Source organism: Zalophus californianus, chromosome 5 (genome assembly GCF_009762305.2).
Source record: "Zalophus californianus isolate mZalCal1 chromosome 5, mZalCal1.pri.v2, whole genome shotgun sequence".
Classification (NCBI taxonomy): Eukaryota; Metazoa; Chordata; class Mammalia; order Carnivora; family Otariidae; genus Zalophus; species Zalophus californianus.
Genome location: NC_045599.1, coordinates 85118849 through 85138311, shown reverse-complemented (window position 1 = coordinate 85138311; position 19463 = coordinate 85118849). Strand labels below are relative to the sequence as shown.

The following is a 19463-nucleotide window of genomic DNA, read 5'->3' as shown; positions in this document are numbered from 1 at the left end:
GAAAGGTGCTATCTGACATTCTACTGTATTTGCATACTTATTTTCCTGAAATGTAAAAGTTTTATATTTAAAAATATGAAGGAAAAACTTACTGACCGACACATTAATAGCACTCTTGTATTAAAATGTAATTGTTTGGTAATGCTCTAGTAGGAAGAAAAAGAAATGAATGTCTCAGATTAATTTTTAATTAGTTAATTAACATTTGCACGGAACAATCTCAGCCTAAATAAGTAACTACTAATGCTTTGAAAATACTGACAGTTTTCAAAGGTTGGATATTGTTTACTCTGAAGTATCTGGGCACCATAGGAATCTGATAGCTCACTGAACTGGAAATCCAATCTACCCTTAATGTTAGTCTCAACTCAGATGAATTCATTTAGTAGCAGATAGTATTTACTAAGAATTTATAAAGTGTTGGGAAATGTGCCACATTCATTACACATATTATTTCATTTAATTTTGGAAACATTATTATTCTTATCCTTCATTTTATAAGTAAAGATGTTGAGGCTTACAGAGATTCAGTAACTTTCCTAAAGTCACACAGCTAAAAGTAATAGAGTAGGAATATAAATTCACATATGGCTCCAAAGCCATAGTGGTCATATTTACACTGGCAAAAAGTCACCCTAAAGTACCCCAGCTTCCAAATGAGAGTGAGAGTGCACTCTGAATTCCACTGAGCATTTCTTTTACTGTAATGCTGTAGTGAATAACAGAACAGCTGTTACATATCAGTTGTGATAACAGATCAGTGAGAAGTCTCAAACAGTCTGGGGGTATTTTTCCCACTGAGCTTTCTTAAATAGTTCTCTAAAGAAATTCTGACTCCATAATCAAGTACACTACAATGATATTAACTTGGTAAAAGGGGAAATTATATAGAGATAAGAGTATTTTCTGAGAGTCTTATTCATAAAGACTTAAATCTCTATTATTAAGCGGAGGGTATGCGGTTAAGTTGGCCATTTATAAACTCATCTCTTATATGGACCTGCTTTTATACAAAATACTGTTGAAGGCTTCTGGAAGCACAGGCTTCACAAGGAGCCAATAGCTTTTCTAGAGAAATCTCTTGAGTTCAGATTGGATGCTGCCTGAACTGCTGAGCCAGAGATACGAAGTTTGAATTTTATAACATACCTATTTAGACAGTCAAACAGAATTTACCTAAAATTTACCTCCACGTGAGTAAACATGATGTACAAAAATTTTTCCTAAAGCACTCTTTGTGGTAGCAGATGACTAGAAACACAATTATCAAGCAGGGCATAAACATATGCAGGGACAGAAAAAGGGCTTTTCCTTGTGTTTCCTATGTACTCTCTGAAAGTAACACTTGAAGTTATTCCACCACCTACAACACAGCTGTATCAGAAATTAAACTGAAAGTTGCTTACCCTGACCGATGAGGCCCTTCATCATTCTATCCTCCTGCCTTTTCAACCTTATCTCCCAAGCTTGCCATGCCTCAGTCCTTACCCTTCCTCCTATTTCTCAAACACAAAATCCATTCCTACTGACATCGTTGGCACTTGCTGTTCTTTGCCTTTCCCCAGCCAGTTGCAGAGGTGTGAACACAGATGTCACTTTTCCTCAAGTCTCAAATAATTTAGGGGCCACCTATTACCAACTCTGAGCAAATTGTTTTCTATAGCAAAGTTTGCAATAGTAAGTTTATTTGCAATTATTTTTAAAGATATGTCTCTCCCACCACTGAATTCAGGGAAAAAAGAGATCACCGATATATTTTTCACCAATGTTTATGTCATTAGAATATAGCTGGTGCTCAGTAAGTGCTTATCAAATAAAGTAGTTAATCCAAACCTCACAATAAATGGTTTATGAAGAATGACAAACCTTCAAGAATAACATATTTTTAAGTTTCAAAGTCACTTAATACAGGATGATACATGTTTCCAATAAAAATAGTAATTTGGGGGGGTCTATTTTTTTGGGTCAAAAATGACTAGTTTAGAATACTTTTGAAAGAATTCATCTACTTCAAATTACTGCCTCACTAGCTTAGAAATTTCAATTTAAAACAACTGAATATAAACTCTTAAAAGTAAATAATCTCTATGACCTAATATTTATAAATTGCATATATGATTACCTATTCTTTATGTTTAAAAAGCACACTGAAAGATGTAAAAAACTACAAGCCAGGTATCAAAGCCTTTCATTCTATTCAACACCTGATAGATGTTAGCTCAAAGAAGGGTTTCTTAATTTTAATAGCCAAGATAAAAAATTTAGAAATCCAACCACTTGCTGGTAGTACATATCATCTTAGAAGGGAACTTTTTTTGGCAGTCTTTATCAAAGACTTGAAAATGTTCCCAATACTACCATGGACAGACTGATGTGTAAGAGAAGGAAAAAGAAAAATCAAAGCAAAATAAACCAAAATCTTAAAAACCAGGTGCTAACTTGAAAATATTTAATATATGTAATCTCTTCAGATACAAAATTATTAAAGATACTACATGAAGTCACTTCTTTAATCTTTGTTTGCTATAGAAAACCTGTCATCTTGAATGCAGATATTGTCAAATGTAATCCTGTTTTCTCAAGTTTGACACAGAAGAATTTAGGCAAACTTCTTCTTTCTAGCAAAGGTTATTATTTTCTAGGTATATTTATCAGATGCTCCATCTCAGGCCCAGCTGTGTCAGGTACTGAATCATATTCTTCTTCGTATTGAAATTCATGCCCATAAATAGGTACCAGTGACAATCTACTTCAGTTTTACAGAGAAGGACAAATGAAGGCAAATAAAGAACAGGAAAGTTCCACATACATAAAACCTTGTTATGACAGTTTCAAATATTATGTTCACATTTTCAATGACAAGAGGCTATACAATGCTTAATATAAAGTGCCATCTCTCAAGATGAATTTGTGAAGATGTTTTATGTTACACAGCATCTGAAAACCGAGTAAGGGAAAAAAGGATACCTAAATGAGAAGAGAGATATTAAATATGACCAGAAAACTAGTGAAGAAATGAGGAAAGAAAAATGCATAATAGATTTTCAGAAGTAATTAATTTGGCTGGTCATAAAACGAGCATTTAGCAAGAAGACTGATTTCATCCTCAAAGTTTACTCAAATTTATGAAGGGAAAGGAAGAGAAGGCAAAACTATATACATTCCCATTCACTTGACACAACCAAACAAAGACCATGTGGCCAGAAAGCCCCAAAGATACTCAGTATTTTCCATGGAATTTATCATAAACATGAAGCTCTCTCTACATTATTTACCCTTGACAGGTGATAAAGACAGCAAGAATCTAGCATGTGCAGTTCAAAGTAATCAGCACAAGAGGACTGCTGAATACGAAATAGTTGTTACTGTGATCTACAAGGCTTTGCAGGATTTGAACCCCATCGCCTCTCTAACCTCATCTACTACTAGTCTCCCCTCACCCTTACTTCATCCCCACTGCTCTCTCTGCAGCTCTCAAGTCTGGAATGCCCATCGTCCAGATGTCTATGTAGCTTGCTCTCCCCCTTTCATCAGCTTTGACTCAAATGCTCCGCTTTTACCGAACCTTCCCTGGACACTTGATGACTTCAACCTCCACCCCTCCCCCAAATTGCTATCTTCTTCCCTTAGGCTTCCTATTTTCATGCCATTCAACATAATACATATTTTACTTATTTATCCAACATATTTCTTCCCTCACTAGAATGTAAGCTTCATGAGAAGAGGATTTGGGCTTTTTGTGGAGTCTTTCGGTCTGTTTTCTTCACCGCTGAATACCCAGTGCCTGGCATACATACTAGGCATGCAGTAACCGGCTGTTGAGCATGAGTGAATAACCTAACAAAGTTTAGATTTAAATGAGTAGCTATGAACAGAGTGATACACCTTCTCAAATATTAAAGCATAAGGTTTTTACTTCTTCCACAAATTTAAGAAGAGTCCAGTGTTTGTCTGGCTATCATTTCTGAATACAAAGAATAACACGACTAGAAAGGGATACAATTGACAAACTACAGTAAGAAGACAGCAGTGCACTATCTTTGGCTAATGCTGACAAGAGGCATTTGTTTGCTTTCTACATAAAATAGTCTGATATTTACAGTACTTCAGTGAAAGTAGAAAAAAATTCAAACATTTACTTTTCAACTTTCATCGTAAATAAAGTAAGTATTTTTTTAAGAACTTTGATTCAACCAATTTTCAGTTGTCTTTTAACCTTGGAAAAACAGTTTGTGCTCTTCATTGTTTTAATAACTGTTTTCCTTATAACCCTGATAATAGGAAAAAATCTCATACTAATAGCGTTTAGGTTCATATTCATTAGGTAAATTATAGGGGAAAACCTATTTATTTGTAAACACGAGACATTATATGTAAATTTTCATTTTTATTTCAGTTGAATTCTCCAGTTTTATTAGTCCTGTTCGTACTTCTAACGTTTGCATCAAATATAAGTAGGCTTTTACTCTGGAAAACAGTATGGAGTTTCCTCAAAAAGTCGAAAATAGAGCTACCGTACGACCCAGCAACGCACTACTGGGTATTTATTTACCCCAAAGATACAAATGTAGTGATCCGAAGAGGTACGTGCACCCCGATGTTTATAGCAGCAATGTCCACAATAGCCAAACTATGGAAAGAGCCAAGATGTCCATCGACAGATGAATGGATAAAGAAGATGTGGTATATATACACAATGGAATATTATGCAGCCATCAAAAGGAATGAGATCTTGCCATTTGCAACGATGTGGATGGAACTAGAGGGTGTTATGCTGAGTGAAATAAGTCAATCAGAGAAAGATATGTATCATATGAACTCACTGATATGAGGAATTCTTAATCTCAGGAAACAAACAGGGTTGCTGGAGTGGTGGGGGGTGGGAGCGATGGGGTGGCTGGGTGATAGACATTGGGGAGGGTATGTGCTATGGTGAGCGCTGTGAATTGTGTAAGACTGTTGAATCACAGACGTGTACCTCTGAAACAAATAATACATTATATGTTGAAAAAAGAAAAAAAGAAGATAGTAGGAAGGGGAAAATGAAGGGGGGAGAAATCGGAGGGGGAGAAGAACCATGAGAGACTATGGACTCTGAGAAACATACTGAGGGTTTTAGAAGGGAGGGTGTAGGGGGATGGGTATTAAGGAGGGCACGTATTGCAAGGAGCACTGGATTCATTGTTATACACAAACAATGAATCATGGAACACTACATCAAAAACTAATGATGTAATGTATGGTGACTAACATAAAATTAATAAAAAATTTAAAAAATATAAGTAGGCTTTTGACATTAAAGCAAATTTTCTTTCTTTTATTAAGATTTCACTGATTTATTTGAGAGAGAAAAAGAGCAAGAGCAGGGGGAGGGGCAGAGAAAGAGGGGGAAACAGAATTCCCGTATACAGAGCTCAATCCCAGGATCCCTGGGATCCTGACCTGAGTGAAAGGCAGATGCTTAACCGACTGAGTTACCCAGGCACCCCAAATTTTCTTCTTTAACATATTACTTTGAATTTTACCTGAGAATTTTAATACAGTACCATGTATAGTAACAAAAGCTTAAAAATGATTAAAAAAAAAAGTTAAAACTAATCAGTACCTTAAAGAACTGTTTATCCATGTGGAAGAAGGCATACGTATTCATTTCTCCTACACTTCCCTTTCCATCATTAAGGAACTTCAATTACCATATAGTCACTTTAAAAACCCAATCTAGACAATATAGTTCAGAACATGCTTTGTCCTGCTCACCAGGCAATCTGCCTCCTTGCAAGAGGTACTTATAGGTATCAGTGCCATCAGATGCTTAGAACACAAAAAGCATATGAGTAATATTGCTCAGATATACACAGTGCATCTATGGCTCAAATGTACCATGAAAACTTGTTATAACATAGCTTCCTTTTGCTCATTTCACTGATGAAAAGAAAAATCTGTACCCTTCTTTAGAGTCACTGAAGCCAAAAGGTAATATAGTAGTAAGAGTTATTTTATTTTAGGTTTTATTTCTCATATCCTCCTTGTGGGTTCATGTTTTTAACATTCGGCTTCACCTCAGGAAAAGAGTATCCACTACTAGAAGCAAGTGATATACTTGAAAAACAACAGGAAAATGCCAATACCATCTGTGTGGTTATTAATTTAGGTCACGCGTAAATAAAGTAACTAATTTCAAAGGATGTTAGTGCTTTTAGCATCTGAAGAAATGGCCAGTTTAAACTATCCCATCTGCATTTGCTTTGGGATATTAGGCAGCAAATGAAACACAGGGGCAAACCAACCTATCATTTGGCTGGGAAAGAAATATCAATTTAAAGATGTTATCTTTTCAAAATGTTTTGGCAGTGTTTTAAGTTATATCAAACTATTATCTATAATATAAAATGGCAACAGAGCATTTATTTTTTCATTAATGTAATATGCTTGAATTATAAAATAAATGCCTAAGTTCAGATACAGTTAACATTTAAAAGTTACTCATTCTTCCAAACTGAAATTTGCAATGACTAATTATTACACTCAGACACATACCAAAGTTATTTTAAAAGAGTATTTTGTTAACATCTCCAAACATAAGTCCATAAAATTAGGTTCTTCTGTGGTAATTTTTGTTCATTTTTATTAAAAAATTCAGCCACTGAGTTGACATCTTATAATTTTTAGTAAAAAAAATATTAATTTGAGAGTTACATGTTGTACCTTCCCTTCAGCTCAAAACTGCCTGCTGTGAAGTGATACTATTATACAACTGGCCATGGGCTAGATGTATGTAAGACAGAGTACCAGCTCAGATTTTGAGGGCTCTCTTTTAGTGGATGTCAGGAGCCATTTTCTTTAACCATTCTTGGGCACAATTTACCCTTGCTACATTTATGATAAGTGAAAGAAACAAATGCCAGTCAAGTATCCAGAACTTTTGTTCCCAAGGAAGCAGGAGCTCTCATTTCCAGTGACTACCATAAGAACCTTCCATAGCTGTGGTGTCACGTAACTGAAATTGGTTCTATTAAAATCACATACAGATAGGGGCACCTGGGTGACTCAGCTGGTTAAACATTAGCCTCAGTTTCAGCTGGGGTCATGATCTCCAGGGTGCTGAGATGGAGCCCTGTGGGGGACTCCACGCTCAGCGGGGAGTCTGCTTGAGGATTTCTCTCCCTCTGCCTTCCCCCCCTCACATGCATGCTCTCTCTCAAATAAATAAAAAAATAAAACAAAACCACATATATAAAATGTCATCATGAATCAGAGGGGTAAAAAATTTATTTTCTAGAATTTAACATCCCAGCAAAAATTAGTGGAATTACTCATAGAAATTATCAACTGAAATCATTTTATTTTGGGGGATGCCTGGGTGGCTCAGTCATTAAGTGTCTGCCTTCGGTTCAGGTCATGATCCCAGGGTCCTGGGATGGAGCCCCTCACTGGGCTCCCTGCTCCGCAGGAAGCCTGCTTCTCTCTCTCCGCTCCCCCTGCTTGTGTTCCCTCTCTCGCTGTGTCTCTCTGTCAAATAAATGAATAAAATCTTTAAAAATAAATAAAAGTATTGAAATTTTATTTTTAAAGATTTTATTTATTTGAGAGCAAGAAAACATGAGTGGGGGGGGCAGAGGGAGATGGAGTGGGAGAAGCAGGCTCCCCACTGAGCAGGGAGCAGGATGCTGGATGCTCTATGTTCAATCCCAGGACCCTGAGATCATGACCAGAGCTGATGTTTAACCAACTGAGCCACCCAGGCACCCCTCTATTTATTTTAGAGAGAGAAGGGGAGAGAGAAAGAGCGCACACAAGTGAACAGGGGGAGGGACAGGAAGAGGGAGAAAGAATCTGGAGCAGACCCTGAGACCACAACCCCAGCTGAAACCAAGAGTCAGTTGCCCAAAGGAGCCAGCTACCCAAGCGCCCCACAAATGAATTTAAAGAAAAGAAATTCTGATGAAAATATTTCAACTGAGAGGTTAAAAATATGAGACAAAAAAAAATCATGTTGAGATTTCTACGTCAAAAATCTCTAGACCATATAAACTATATGAGCTCAATTTTTTTAAAGATTTTATTTATTTATTTCAGAGAGAGACAGACAGAGTGCATGAGGTGGGAGGGCAGGGGGTGTGCAGAGGGAGAAGCAGAATCCCTTCTGAGCAGACAGCCCAATACGGGGGTTCCATCCCAGAACCCTGGGATCATGACCTGAGCTGAGGGCAGACACTTAACTAACTGAGCTACCCAGGCACCCCTATGAGCTCATTTTTTAAAAAAAAAACAGGTTGTAGAGGGGAGATATATTTTGATGCTATCTAAAACCTGGAAAAAAAATTCTTTAATAATTCTGAAAGTTTCAAATCCCATAAGTCATTTTAAAATTAAGATAAATTTGAAGACTGCCAAAGGGCAGCATCTGTGTGAGCTAAGGCATGTACCAGATAACTTAACATTCGATACCAGAAAGTTCTGAATTCAGAGAGAATATCCAGATCAGAAAGAAGGGGGCAATTACAAGTCTCTAGTGAAAGGAAGTGGAGACCAACATTTTTTAAGTCTTACTAAAATTAATCCCCTCTACTCAGGATCTGCAGAAACATTGTTACACTTAGAGGTTAAGGTGCTTGGTCTTCTCTTCATCCAGGAATTGGTGGCAGCCCTAATTGAATCACATATATGAAAATAAAGGACAACTGCCTGGACCATAAATATTAAGTTATGCTTGTCACTTAAAAAAAATTCTCTCACAATTTCCTTCAATTTTTTTAAAAAGCTTCATTTATTTTTAGAGAGGAGAGAGAGAGAGAGAGAGAGAGATTGAGAGAGAGAGAGAGAGTGTGTGTGTGTGTGTGTGTGTGTGTGTGTGTGTGAGTGCGGAGGGGCAGAGGGCAAGGGAGAGAATCCCAAGCAGACTCCCTGCTGAGCACAGTGCCCTGTGCAGGGCTGGATCATATACGACCCTGAGATCATGACCTGAGCCAAAATCAAGAGTCGGGTGCTTAACTGACTGAGGCACCCAGGAGCCCCTCATTTCAATTTCTAAGTAATAAACATGTTTTTAAAATAGAGTGGTACCTTTTATTTTTTAGCATATGAGAACTTTTTGTTTTTATTTTTAGTTTTTCCTAGTGCCATTTAGAATTGCCTTTTGTTTGATTTTACTTATCCAGCAACCCATGAGCCAGCAAGTAAATAAAGTATTTGTAATTCAAAAGACGATTCAAATGAAGACAGGATGATCTTGGAGTATTCACTCTAAACTTGAATCCTCAAATGCTTCTAATCTCTTTAAACATTACTCTGGTTCAAGTATATTTCGGATTTATGATTTGAAAGGGCTCAGTTATCTGACGAGAACAGGAGCATATTAAGTCTCTGCATAATACAGTTTTGAAATGGCATGCACATTAGACACTAAGCAGTTATTAAACCTTGCTTTTAACCTACCAGTTTTCTAAATCTTCCCTCCACAGCTTGATTCCCAGTAGAGAAAAAAAGTAACTCAAACAAAAATTTTCCTGTTTACTGCAATAAGCTATTTAACTTATCTGTGCACAGGCTGAGAAATTATGGAACAGGGATTAATGTATTTGCCCATAGGGACCTTGCATAGATGGTTAGCCTGAATTTTCATCTGTATTTTCAATTCATATTAGGATTACCTATTTTGACCCACTTATAAACTGAATGACATAACAAAATAGCACTATTTTCCTACTTGCTATTTAACTAATGCTGACAAGTTACTTTCAGCTCTTTGAACTTAATTTAGCTTATTTATAAATGAAGATAACAATATAGTCTGCTAAAACAAATGAACTAATATTAAAGTACTTTGACAACTATAAAATATTATGTAAGTGTAAAAAATTATATATTATGCTACTTTTATATGAATGAAAACTAGCTGGTTATTTCCTCATCATGCCTTTTATAAAGAGATGAAAAAACAGAAAGATACTGTTTTGAAGTAGTCTGATAATTGAGATTTCAAACTTAAACACTTTCCTAACAATTAAAATAAAGTAATATAGGTTAGTGCTAAAATATACTTAATCTAGCCAATTGAGTTTTACACATTAAGGAAAGACTCTTGAAGGCTACATATAAAACATACAGAACAGTCACATATGCTGGTGGAAAGAGAAGAACTGAAAACAAATGTTATACTTCCCAATTTGTTCTCAGTCATTCCCAGCTAGAACATCTAGGGTTAAGAGTAGAGTTAGGGGTAGGAGCAAGGGCAGGTTTAGAGTCTGGGTTACAGTTTTGGCTAGATTACAGCAGGCATTTTAATCAATCACTTTTTTCTCTTAGCCAACTGGAAAATAATAAAATTTATGATGATGAGAACACAAAGTGGTCATGTGTGAAGTGCTATACCATATATAGAGATACAGAACGTGTATATATGTTTTTACATAAAATCACGGTTCATTATACCTTACAACAACCCTATTAATTTTACTTTACAGGCAAGAAAACTTAGGCACAGAAGAGTTAAGTAGATTGAGCAAGGTCACACAACACTACCTGGCTCTTGGGCTTTTTTATTTTTTAAAAAGCCATACTGAAGTTCAGATTATATACAGAAAATCTATCCAACTTATTGTACAACTCGAGTTTTGACAATTTTATGAGGTTCAACTGTCATTACAATCCAGTTGAGACATTTTCATCAAGCCAAAAAAAACCTCTCATACCTATAAACAGCTGGCCTTTAAACAACAGGGCTTAGGAACATCAACCCCATCCCACTGGAAAATCCACTCCTGATTTCCCAAGAACTACTAATAGCCTACTGTTGAGCAGAAGTCTTACTACCTTACTAATAACATACAGTTGATTAAGATATTTTACATGTTATATGTATCATATACTGTAGTTTTACAACAAAGCTAAAGAAAAAACTTAAGATCATAAGAAAAAAAATGTTTACCATACTGTAAAAAATCTGCATAATAAATGGACCCACACAGTTCAAACCCATGTTGTCAAGGATCAAGGGTATAGTCAATCCCATCAGAACCCCCAGCCCTAAAAAACCACAAATCCCCTTTACCTATAGATGTCTTCTCTGGGCATTTCATAGAAATGGAATCGTATCAACATGTAGTCTTCAGCATTGGACTTGTTTTAATTAGCATAAGGTTTTAGAGGCTCATGTATACTGCAGTGTGTATTACCTCATTTCTCCTTATTGCCTAATAGTATCTTTTGTTGGGATATACTACATTGCATATCCATTTATCAGTTAATGGACATTTAGGTTATTTCTCCTTTTCGGCTATTATAAATAATGCTGCTATGAACACCCGCATACAGTTGTACTGACAAATATTTTCAGTTCTCTTGGGTAAATACCTAGGATTTAAACAGTTTACATGGAAAATTTATGTAAAACTTTTTGAGAAATAGCCGAAGTGGCTATTATTTTACATTCCAGCAGTAATGTATGAGGGATTTGGTTTTTTTCACACTCTCACTAACACTCACCAGAGCTCAAGAACTCCACCACTACCCTCTCCAGCCTTTCACTGACCACACATGTGTCCCAGAATGTTGGACAGGAGAGAGGAAGGAGCTAAGTGAATGGAGAAGTAAGGGAGACAGAGATCCTTATACTTTTTCAAAGACAACCACATTGATTCCAACTGATGACCCATCAGGGCCCTCTCAAGTCCACAGTTTACATTATGATTCACTCTTGGTTTGTAGGTTCTATGAATTTGGACAAAAATGAAATGGCATGTATTCACTATTATATGTGATGATGATAATCCTAAATTCTGCAGTTACATGGTAATATTAACAACTATATTTCAATAGCAAGCAAACCAATGTGATAAAATGGGAAGAACCATCCTTAATAGAAGAATTATGTGAGCAATATTTAATGGGCAATCTATAATATCAGGTTTATTTACTGTATATTGAAGTTAGAAACATTTTTCATGTTCCTTTAAATTTCTTTTAAAATAACCAAATACTTGTTAAAGCAAATCCTTGTCTAATATTAAATACTGTATTTATAAATTTTTACCAAAAATCAAATTTTACCTCTAATTGTATTTTCTACCATAAGAGGATATACAGTGAAAGTAACTTAAGAAAATACTCTTATCAGTTCAAGGTTATCCTTCCTTGTTGGCAAAAGTGGTTAATCACAAGACCTGAGGACAATGAAAGTGACCAGAAAAAAATACAGGACAAATTCTTCAACAGATGACTTTTTTTCTTTGTTTGCTTATGAAAGACATTCATAGTTCATTAGGGATTTAAAACACTATGGAATTTTATATACAGCCAAACAAGAGGATGTGTGATATTGTACTTGGAAAATAATGAACAAAATATAAGAGTACTACAATTGTTCTAAAGCCAAACCAAGTGGACTATTTTTATAAACAGCTTTTCTAACAAAAACATACGTAACTATACTCCATGTGTAATCCCACTGTAATAATGTATCTCCTCTCAAGAAAAAAAAAAAAAAAGTTGGCTGACATTTTCTAGGCAACAGCAAAGTAATATAGACTATAAAAATATTGAGCATATGTACAGCTTTGTCATCAGGAAAATGTTAAACAGAATTGTTGAGAACTTTACAAGGAGAAATAAGAGACTGAACATATTAAAATAATAAAACATGACATTAAAATGTCATCGAGGAAACCTCTAAAATCATTACCTGGAACCAGTTCCATAATGATGTAGATAGGCTGTCTTTGTGTGCAAACGCCTATAAGTTTGACAATATTGGGATGATCGTATTGCTTGAGAATTCTGGATGAGAGAAAAGTGTAAAAACAGTTACCATTTAAATACTAAAACATTAAACCATCATGAATAGTGTGCCCAAGTAGAATATACTTTACTTGACATAATTCTCTTTTTAAAACTTTAGTATGAAGCCAAATTATGATAAATGATGAGATGTACACAAGTGTGGATAAATATTGGCAAACTACAGGTACAAATGAGTCAATTCTCCTTAATCCAATTAAATTTTCATTTAAAAATTACTGAATAAGTAAAAACCATGCTAAATATGAACAACTTACTTAGTCCCAAACACGTACAATTCCCTTCAAAGTATCTCGTTTTAGCTGCTACCACAAAAGCGTAACTGATAAGTATTAATGGACCAAAAACTGTAAGCTGCTAGAGTGGCATCTTTTTGTTTTGTTGTTTTAGGGACACACTTGATTGAAAATACATAAATAAGAATTCAATTCATATGGGTAAATGCTACAGGCTAATTATCTTATTAGATTTTATAAAATACTATCTTGATGAACATGATCAATTTCAAAATAGTAAAAACAAAAATTTTAAGAAAACTGGCTAAAGATAAAAAATAATTAAGTAACAGTTTCAATATAGACTTAAGCTGAAGCAGAGGGGACTTTGCTTGGATAAAGACAAAATTTCATCCGAGGGCTATAAAAGTAGCATAGCCTCATCCATGGCACTCCAAGCATAAGTTAAAGATAAATTAGATTCCATCATAGGCCTATTTACCCTGAATATTTGTTACCAAATTTTATTCCAGATTATCCTATTGACATAGTTATAAATTCACTCATATTTGAAAAATGCAGTTTTCTTTCCTAAGAGAATGAAAAAAAAAAACTATTGGGAGAAAGATAAAACAGTTTATAAATGTTTTGTACAAATCCAACTAAAGCAGAGATAACTCTAAGAAAAATGCTTTAGATTGAAAATATATAATGATTTATAAGGGAAAAGATAGAGTGGGAAAAATTCTAGAGATAAGGAAAATATTGTCACTAACTTGGAGCTTGCAACTTTTATGAGGAATTAAAAAGGAAGTCTTAGAATGTTTGACTTTAATCCAAAATGTCATTTCTTAAGTTGGAAACTGCTTAGTAAAGAAAGTCCACAAAATAGCCAGGCTGAACTCAATATTAAGTATCTAAATATATAGCTCTAGTGTCTATTTAATGATACTTGGGAGTTCCCATGGATACAACTCTCCTTTTTAACCTAAAACTTCCTAATTCCACTTTAGAAAATGGACTTTTCCACTTTAAGAAATTTAATACTTTATTTTGTAATAAAACAATCACAAATTAGAGAGCAAGAAAATTAACTATTTTTTCAAAATAATATAAGATATAACCTTGGACCTTAAGAATACCTATGAATAACTATGCAATGAGCCTAAGAATTTCTTTTGTGATAGCATGCCTTTATCACAGCATATTTTTCGCCTTCTAATAATGTACCTTTAAAAAGTTTACAACTTTATTCTATGATAATATTTAATAAATGCATCCAACTAGGTTAATCCATTGCTATCAATATTAATTTTTAGATAATGAATGGAGAAATGTACATCAAAATGGTCCATCCTATGGCCCTAGTTCTCTTGTTGCCATCATCTTGGTTCTCTGACACCACTTTATAGGAACTTCAATTTTATACACTATGCCATGATAGAGGCACACCTAAGCACACGCACACACGCGCACACACACACACACACCCCTTTCCCTTTCTCCCTTTAAAACACAAATCTCTATGTATTCTCCTTTCCCATCCATATATCCATGCATCTCAGAATGAGAGTTCATCCTTACTCTGTCCAAAACATCTTTCCATTTGTTTTGTGCTGTGCTGTATATACTGGATTTTACCACTAATAGAACAGTGTTAACCATATGCAATACAGGGATAGCAAATTGGAACATTAAATTTTAGCCAATAATCCTAGAAGATTAGAAAAGAAACAATGTGCAGATTTTGGAACAAATGCCCCACACTGAGTTGAAGAAGAAATTTGAGGTTCTCAGAAAAGAAAGGTAACAGCTCAGTAAAGACTATCAACTGAAAACATCTAAGGAAGGTTAGATATAATTATATGTACCTAAATATATATACATAAATTATGTATTTGTATATAGACTATAATATTTTTATTATAAAGACAATCACAACATTGCATATATACATGCCTATGTAATGTATGTGCGATAAAAGCAAAAAATACTGCAATATACCAATACTGAAGAATACTCACTGTTTTTTAGCATCTGGTTCTTTTGACTGTGATTGTATAACTAATGTATAATCTAGCTCAAAAACAAACTTTTTGTATCTACATTGTGTAAGTGCTTACTTATGAGGGTTCTAAAAGTGCTTACCACTATTTCAGTAAATCATAATTTAAGATAATTCCAAACATCACATTTAATGTTATAGTGTTACCTTATAAATACACATTTAATATAACTTTTGTAAACTCACTTGGCTTCTTGTAAAAATTTTATTTTCAGTTCCTGAGGAAGGTCTTCTTTACATGTTTTAACAGCAACAGCAGTTTTATCCTTTAATATGCCCTTATATACTTCACCAAAATTTCCCTGAAAATACAAACACATTTATTGTTTAAGATATAAGACAGCCACATCAATCTTTGCAAAATACAAGGAAAGCACATAATAATGAATTTTGAGTTCAAAGTATTGCTAGCTTTATTCAGAGTCTTAAGTGGAACTAAAGATTGGAAATGTTGCTCTTTCCAATTCTCCAACTTTAAAAATAGTACCCAACCCACCTACTATTTGGGGGATTGAAGCTTGAGGAGAACCGGAAAAGAAAAAATGGGGAAAAATTCCAAGAGACTTGGATAAAAGGAGAAACTCAAATTGAAGCCATCAGAAGTATTTAAGTTTCACATCTCCTAGTGCTCTTTACCCCCAAGCTCTAAATTTTATTAGATTAAGAAGTTATTAATTAATGTTTCAAGATAAAGCAAAGACTTCATGAAGTGCCTGTTGGTATGGATCCCCAAAACTGAGTATCAGTTGAAGAGTGTCAGGGAATAAGGGAGAGGCAACAGAACCAGGCAGACCAAGAAAGTATCACCAGCCAACTGCAGACTGTCAATCTCAGAAAAGCTCCGAGTAAGAGAAGGTGCTTACCCAAATGCCAGTGTCACCCATGTTGAGTTTCTATCAAATGTATAAATCCCTAACTTCATGCTGTGGCTCTAACCTATTTTGACTTAACTTGCCTTACTTCAACTTTGGAGTTGTTTGTTTTTTATTATTAATATAAAACCAAATATTACGAAGAAGATCTATAAAGTTAATACAACTATTTTTTAGTATTCAAGTTTTTATGTATGTATATATATATTGTTTACATAACTATAATCCTAACATGCAAGCCTTATAATAAGCTTCAATGCTATTGTTGAGCAAGAACTAACTGAACTAGGACTCTGGTAGTTTTGGGTTTGAGTTCTAAGTACAATGGAACTTTTTTTTAAGATTTAGTTTCTTTAGATAGAGAGCGAGCACATGAATACAAGCAGGGGGAGGGGCAGAGGGAGAGAATCTCAAGCAGATTCCCTGCTGACTGTGCAGCCCCAAGGTCATGACCCAAGCCAAAATCAAGAGTCAGATGCTGAACCAACTGAGCCACCCAGGTGCCCTGAGGGATTTAACTCTTAACAGTTCAAGGTGTGTAAGTTTCATGTTATTAATAAATTTAAAATTACTAAAATATTTATTTCAATATATATTTTTGTACCTGTACATTTACATCTAATTTCTATCAGAATTTTTTTTTAATTTTTTAAATTCTAGTGTAGTTAACAGTGTTATGTTAGTTTCAGGTGTACAATGTAGTGATTCAGCAATTCCGTACATTACTTAGTGCTCATTGTGGTAAATGTACTCTTAATCCCCTTCGCCTAGATCACCTATCCCCTACTCACCTCCCTTCTGGTAACCATCTATTTGTTTTTTATGATTAAGAATCTGTTTGTTTCAGTTTGCCTTTTCTTTTTCCTTTGTTCATTTGGTTTCTTAAATTCCACACATGAGTGAAATCATATGGTATTTATCTTTCTCTGACTTGCTTAGCATTATACCCTCAGGATCCACCCATGTTGTTGCAAATGGCAAGATTTCATTCTCTTTTATGGCTGAATAATATTCCATCGTATATATTTACCACATCTTCTTTATCCATTCATCAGTCAATGGACACTTAGGTTGCTTCCATATCTTGGCTATTGTAAACACTGCTGCTATAAATATTGGGGTTTATATATCCCTTTGAATTAGTATTTTTGTATTCTTTGGGTAAATTCTTTGGCTGGATTGTAGGGTAGTTCTATTTTGGAATTCATTCATTCTGAAATTCATGGTCCATCATCATCAACATTTTATCTTCAATATACTCTCTGGTGATTCTCTTCACCTTTTTGTTCTAACAAACTTGGCTCTCACCTGAGCTTTCAAATGGTGGCTGAGCTTCCTTTTGCCTTCTGAACTTAAGTGAAGATTCCCCTGTCACCTTCCCTCCTCCCACTGCCCTGGAGATGATATAGAGTATTCAACTAACTCCTTGTCACTGCTTTCAAACCATTTTCCCTCCTGCATTCCCCAAAACAAAACTCTGAAACTCTATCATTTGATTATATATCTACTGCCCCTTACTGTAGCTACCAGCTACTGAATCTGAAAATATTTTCCTTTGGTTATTAACAATTTGAACTCCTAGAATACAGTGCTCAGTATTACTCCTGCCTGTCTTAATTACTGTCAATTTCAGTAGACACTTAAAGTACCTTCCAACACTTCAAACCCTCAGTTTCTTGAAATCATTTTTCCAGTAATCTATTTTCTAGGATCATGCCTTAAATTGTGCCACTGCCGGGGCAACTGGGTGGCTCAGTTAAGCGTCTGACTCTTGATTTCAGCTCAGGTCATGATCTTGATCTTTTGAGATCAAGCCTCACGTCGGTCTCCATGCTGGACATGGAGCCTGCTTAAGGTTCTCTCTCTCCCTCTGCCCCTTCCCTACCCCCCCCCCCAAATAAAAACAAAACAAAACAACTTTGCCACTGCCAATAATGTAACTCCCCTGTAATACCTCTCTTATTCATCCCATCTTCTGGCTGGCTTCTACATTTGTAGCTTACTTCCCCTAGTATCCAGACTCCAAAAATCCTTTGACCGTATGGCAATTTCCAAATCTTTAGATCATACCACTTTTATTATCCAACACCCCCTTAATGTCCTTTCTTCCTTGCTTATCCAGTTTAAATTCTATAGTCAGCAATTACAACTGCTTACCATACATTCTGAACTTCACTGTTCATCTTCATCTATAAAACTCCCTTATCAAATCTACAATCCTGATTAAACTCAACAGTTGGCCTAGTCTGCACTTATGCAGCTAAATGTGGCTGTAGAAAATCCACCACCTCACTGACTGGGTTCACTTTAAATTCATGGGCACAACCCTCTAGAGGGCCCTTAATGTTGCTCCATCAATTCTCACCTCTCCCTCTAAAATAGTCTGCTTTTCACTAGATTATTCCCAACTGCAAACTACCATGCTGTTGTGTCTCTCAGGGTAAACAGCAACACAATTCATTCTCTTGAAACTACCACCACATATCTCTGCTTCCTTTTGCAGCAAAGCTTCAAAGAGTTTCATCCTTGCTATCTCTAATTCCTCTCCTCCCATTCTCTCTTCATCTATTCCAATCTGGCTTTTCACTAAAGCATTCCCAGGAAGCTGCTTAGCCAAATCAGCAGTGGCCATCTGTTACTAAATTCAATGGTTAATTCCCAGTCATCATCTCATTTGACCTATCAGCAGATTCTGACACCACTGATCACTCTGTTTTCCTTGATATACTCTCTTCTCTTGGCTTCCAAGACATCCTATCTTCTGGTTTTTTACCTATGTGATTGATTTTTCTTTCTCAGCCTCTTTGATGTTTGCATCTCTTGTCTGAAGCCCATTATTATAGTAACCAGAGTTCAGGCTCCGTTTTCTGATAGAGACCCACTCCATTACTCAACTCATCTGGTCTTATGGCTTTAAATGCCATCTATAGGGGCGTCTGAGTGGCTTAGATGGTTAAGCGTCTGCCTTCAGCTCAGGTCATGATCTCAGGGTCCTGGGATTGAGTCCTGTATCGGGCTCCAGGCTCAGTGAGGAGTCTGCTTCTCCCTCTCTCCCCTGTTCATTCTCTCTCTCTCTCCCTCTCTCTCTCTCTGTCTCAAATGAATAAATAAATTTAAAAAAGCCATCTATATGTGGTATATATATCCAAGGTAATGTTATTCAACCATGAGAAAGCAGGACATCCTGCCATTTGCAGTAACACGGATAAAACTTGAGCACATTATGATAAGTCAGACAGAGAAAGACAAATATATATACTACCACATTTACGAAATCTAAAAAAGCCATATGCATAAAAACAGTAAAATGGAGGTTATAGAGGATGGGTGAGGGGAGCAGATAGGACTGATATAGTCTAAGGGTACAAACTAAACTTTTGAGAAGCACTAGAAATCTAATGCACAAGATAGTGAATATAAACAATATTATATTATAATCAAACTTGCTAAGAGGCTACAACTTTTCAACCACAAAAAAGAAAGGATAATTACACAATGTGCTAGAGACCCTAACTA

The 19463-nt window shown here is 35.4% G+C and overlaps 1 protein-coding gene across 7 annotated transcripts in view; it reads right to left on the bottom strand.

Moving 5' to 3' along the window:
- Positions 1 to 19463, bottom strand: part of FER (FER tyrosine kinase) — a 449342-nt gene that overhangs the window by 135617 nt on the left and 294262 nt on the right. For all 7 annotated transcript variants that reach the window (XM_027606296.2, XM_027606298.2, XM_027606297.2 and 4 more), the window contains 2 exons: positions 15262 to 15377; positions 12680 to 12774 (listed from right to left, as the gene is read on the bottom strand). In XM_027606296.2, coding sequence (XP_027462097.2) covers positions 12680 to 12774; positions 15262 to 15377 — 211 coding nt within the window. The remainder of the gene's footprint in view (positions 1 to 12679; positions 12775 to 15261; positions 15378 to 19463) is intronic.